The 4,029-nt window shown below is 35.9% G+C and overlaps 1 protein-coding gene across 1 annotated transcript; it reads left to right on the top strand.

Annotated features, from left to right (window-relative positions):
* Positions 1-903: 903 nt before the first annotated feature.
* Positions 904-1,809, top strand: LOC143623555 (large ribosomal subunit protein bL12c-like). Its single transcript, XM_077094435.1, has 2 exons — positions 904-1,215; positions 1,804-1,809. Exons 1-2 carry the CDS (start codon positions 904-906, stop codon positions 1,807-1,809), a joined length of 318 nt encoding a protein of 105 aa, XP_076950550.1.
* The last annotated feature ends 2,220 nt before the right edge of the window (positions 1,810-4,029 follow it).

Here is a 4,029-nt window from a genome sequence, read left to right on the forward strand (position 1 = left end):
CTTTTTCACAATTACAAATTTTGTCCTTTAAAAAAAGCCAAATTACGGTTCGTGTCCTTTCCTTGCAGGCGGTGTCCTTTAAACTTTTTTTTCCTACAAGTTTTGTCCTTTACGCTAACTGGGTTAGAAAAAGTCAGTTAAGTATGACATGTGCCAGACATGTGATGGGCATAATTGTAATTTTAGTGTATCTTTAAATTAAAAAAAAAAAGAAAATGTTAAGTTTCCCCTCCTTTCTCTCTTCTTTCTCTCTAAGCCACCACCATCACCATGAACTCCGGCCACCATAAACTCCGGCCACCGCAAACGATCCCTATCACCCGAACCCGACCCATCCTTTTCCAAAACCCGTATCCCTATCACCTGAACCCGACCCATCCTTTTCCAAAACTCCGGCCACCATGAAGCCCAAACCCACAGCTACCGCCACACACCAACCTTTCTTAAATCGGCCACCGCCAGCCACCGTCACAAATTCCGGCCACCAGAAACAACCACACCACCATACCGCAACCACCACTACACAAAAGCCAACACCTGCAACTGCCACCATACCGCAACTCTCTCTCACTCTCTCTAGAGCAAACCTCCACCACCGTCCACTCCACCTGCCGCCACCATACCAGCACCATCCAACTATAACCACCTTCATTATCTGATTCTTATTCACCTTCATCAAATCCCCTTAATCCTATTCACCTTAATCAATTGCTTCATTTCAATTTCAACCTCTGTTACAAAAAAGGTGGGTTTGGGTTTCCCAACATATCCACAAATAGTTGATTCTTCTTCCTTGCCGGTCGGAAAAATGACCAACCCATTCATTTTCTTTCATCTAAAATCAACCAAACCTGTCAATCCTCTTATCCTGTCGTTTCTTCAGTCTCTCTAAACTCTGCTTCAATGGCATCATCTTCCACACTCTCTACGGTGACTCTACGCGCCTTCTCTTATCCTCCACGCGCCACCACCACCACTCAATGTCTTTCCCCCAAACAAACCCTAGAATTCGGCCCCAAACTCACCCACCGGTCCACATTCCTCCGTCCAGTCGCCGCCGTGGCAGAGGAGAAAGTCGTCCAGCTGGGCGATGACATCTCAAACCTAACCCTAGCTCAGGCACAGTCTCTGGTCGAGTACCTTCAGGACAAGCTCGGAGTCACCGCCGCCTCATCGGCTTGTTTCCAGGAGATGGTGCCGGATGTGGTGGTGTTGGTGTGGAGAGAGAGAGAGAGAGAAGATGGGAAGAGAGAGAGAGAATCATTTTAATATATATTAGACAAATTACAGGCGAAAAGACAAAAATGCCCTCACATGCGCCTCACGTGAGGGTATTTAACTGACTTTTTCTAACCCAGTTAGCGTAAAGGACATAACTTGTAGGAAAAAAAAGTTTAAAGTACACCGCCTGCAAGGAAACTTAGAAAAGGACACGAACCGGTTTTTGGCTTTTTTTAAAGGACAAAATTTGTAATTCTGTCTATTTTTTTACGTGCACATTTTACTATTAATTTTATCATATTCATTTTTTTCACATACAATCTTATACTTTTTAACAATTTAGTAGTTAAATATATTGAATTTATATTAAATTAATTAAAATCAATTAATCAACGGCTATTTTAAAAGATATAAAACTAAAATTGCATAAAAGATATATATTATATATAGAGATAAAAATCGGAGCTCTGCACTGCTGAAAGCTTTTTTTGTTTTCTTTAATGGTTTTTAACCTTTTGTATTTACGACTATTTTAAGGTTTTACTTTTTGCTTTTTATATGTAAATTTTTGGTTTTTTTTAGTTCTAGTAGCACTGTAACAAACGCAACCGAACATATATAATTAAACTCGTGTTAATTGGCTCGCTATTGTAACACCCATGCTTTACCCAATCAGGACCGGCTTTGAGAATTTAAATGCCTCGGCCGAGCCGAAATAAAAAGGCCCACATGCCCTATAAGAAATAACGAAATATTTAAGCTAATTTATTTTAATGACGATTAATGTTATGGATAAAAAAGAGTTTCGACCCAATATATTTAAGATGATTAACATTCATACATATTTTATAATTTTGTTTTTAAATATATCTAATAAATTTGGCCCCTAAAAATTACGGGTCTCTGCTAAACGTCTGGCTCGCACTAACCCTAGGGTCAACCAAGTTGTTTACCATGTTACTAGAACTCCAAATCTATTAAAAAATGATAACAATATGAATGCGTGTTAATAACACTGAGAAACTTTTTAATAAGAAAAATATTATTAACTAATAATTCAATTATATATTTTGTTAAAAGTATAGATAATGGTTAAAGTAAAATCGAATATGAATAGTATGAAAAATTTCTTAATTTTCTATTATGTTAAAAGGATAAAAATCCTTTATAAAAATCAAATAGAATTTTGATTTTAAAATTTATTACAATCCTACTTATTTCCTTTTTCATTAAAATATTATGTTAACACCTAAAGAATAGGAATAGTAGCTTATAGCTTCCTTATAGGTCAGAAATCATTTCCATTATTACTTCATCTTCACAATATACCTTATTCTTTTCACAATATGCCTTATCCTTTTCACGGTATAACCGGTTCAACCGGCCGGTACGTACCGGTTTTTAAAATATTCCCCTTCGGTCACCGGAAAATTTTCCGACTTATCTTTTTCGTTTTTTTTTCTCTTAGTTCTACTACTTTGTGAACAATAGATTGAAATGTCAAACTACCATAACGATATCAACTCTCCGGTGGTTCCAACATGCCCCCGAAAAAGTCGTGCCCCGGCCGGGTGTCCGGCTTGCGCCACCCTAGAGCCGGCCATGTACCCAGTGAATAAACGTTGTTTTAAGTATGTTATTTTTTGTATCATAAGTCATATGAGTTTTTTTTATTTTAATTCTGATAACGTAACGATTATTGCCAAAACCGACCGAATTCGTGTTGATTCACCGTCGCAACGTCATGTTTTTACCAACTGAATAAAAGTTTTGCAAGTATCGTATATGTTGTTTCAGCATGTTAATTTTTGTTATTATAAGCTATACGAGTGTCGCTATTATTTTATACAATGACATATTAATATTTCTAATTTAGTATCGTATCGTAAAGAATTTAACACATAGCAACCGAACACACGTTAATGCAATACCGCAACAAGATAGATCTAAAACTAGTTAAAATAAAAATTGCAATGCGATGTTAATAAGTAGACAAAAAAAAATAAACAAATAAACTAGCCGTTTGAGCTATGAACTAAATTATTTGTTTATTAATGAATTATTATTATTTATAATTTATTTTTATTAGTTTAAGTTATTTATAAAGCTTACTGTTTACTAATTTTGTATTTAAGGATAATATTTAAAAAAAATAAAAAAATATTGATTTGAATAGGACCCACTAACCATCCATTTAGGAGTTTGTCGACGCTCATCTCCTCTAAATGCACATAGGGTGGTCGAAACGGGTTACGAACGGGTTAAGGTTGAAATGGGTTAGGATCAGAATGGGTCAATTGAAAAAAGGGCTGTTTTGGTTCGGGTTGGAACGGGCTAGGGTCAACAGGTTCGGGTTGGAACGGGTCCAGATCAGAATGGGTCCAAACGGTTTTCGGCGTCAAGTGGTTTTTTTTTTTTGAACGAGGAAAACGGAGGAAACATTTTTGTTTTCGATTTATATTTTGAGTAATAGTTTTTTATGAATCTTTTTTGAATTTTTTAAGGGTTTTTATTAAGATTAAAAACCGCTCATAAAAAAATTCAAAAAACTAATAAAAAAATTATAACTCAAAATATAAATCGAAAAAAAATGTAAAAAAACAAAAATGTTTCTTAAGTTGTCCTCGTTCAAAAACAAAACGACCCGAAATTCGTTTTGGCCGGTTCCGACCCGTTCCAGCCCGAACCTGTTGACCCGGGAAATGAACAGAAACGGAAACCAAAACTGAACCGAACTAATCGAAACCGAAAAAATCGATCAAAACGAAACTAAATAACCGAAACCGAACAGAAATGAAACTGAAAAAA

This window comes from Bidens hawaiensis, unplaced genomic scaffold (assembly GCF_021521415.1).
Source record: "Bidens hawaiensis isolate Kalapana, Puna unplaced genomic scaffold, B.hawaiensis_p1.1 tig00003488_1, whole genome shotgun sequence".
In the NCBI taxonomy this organism is placed as follows: Eukaryota; Viridiplantae; Streptophyta; class Magnoliopsida; order Asterales; family Asteraceae; genus Bidens; species Bidens hawaiensis.

Excerpts from the sequence above, each read along its gene's own strand:
- LOC143623555 (XM_077094435.1), top strand. The coding sequence starts at position 904 with ATGGCATCATCTTCCACACTCTCTACGGTGACTCTACGCGCCTTCTCT.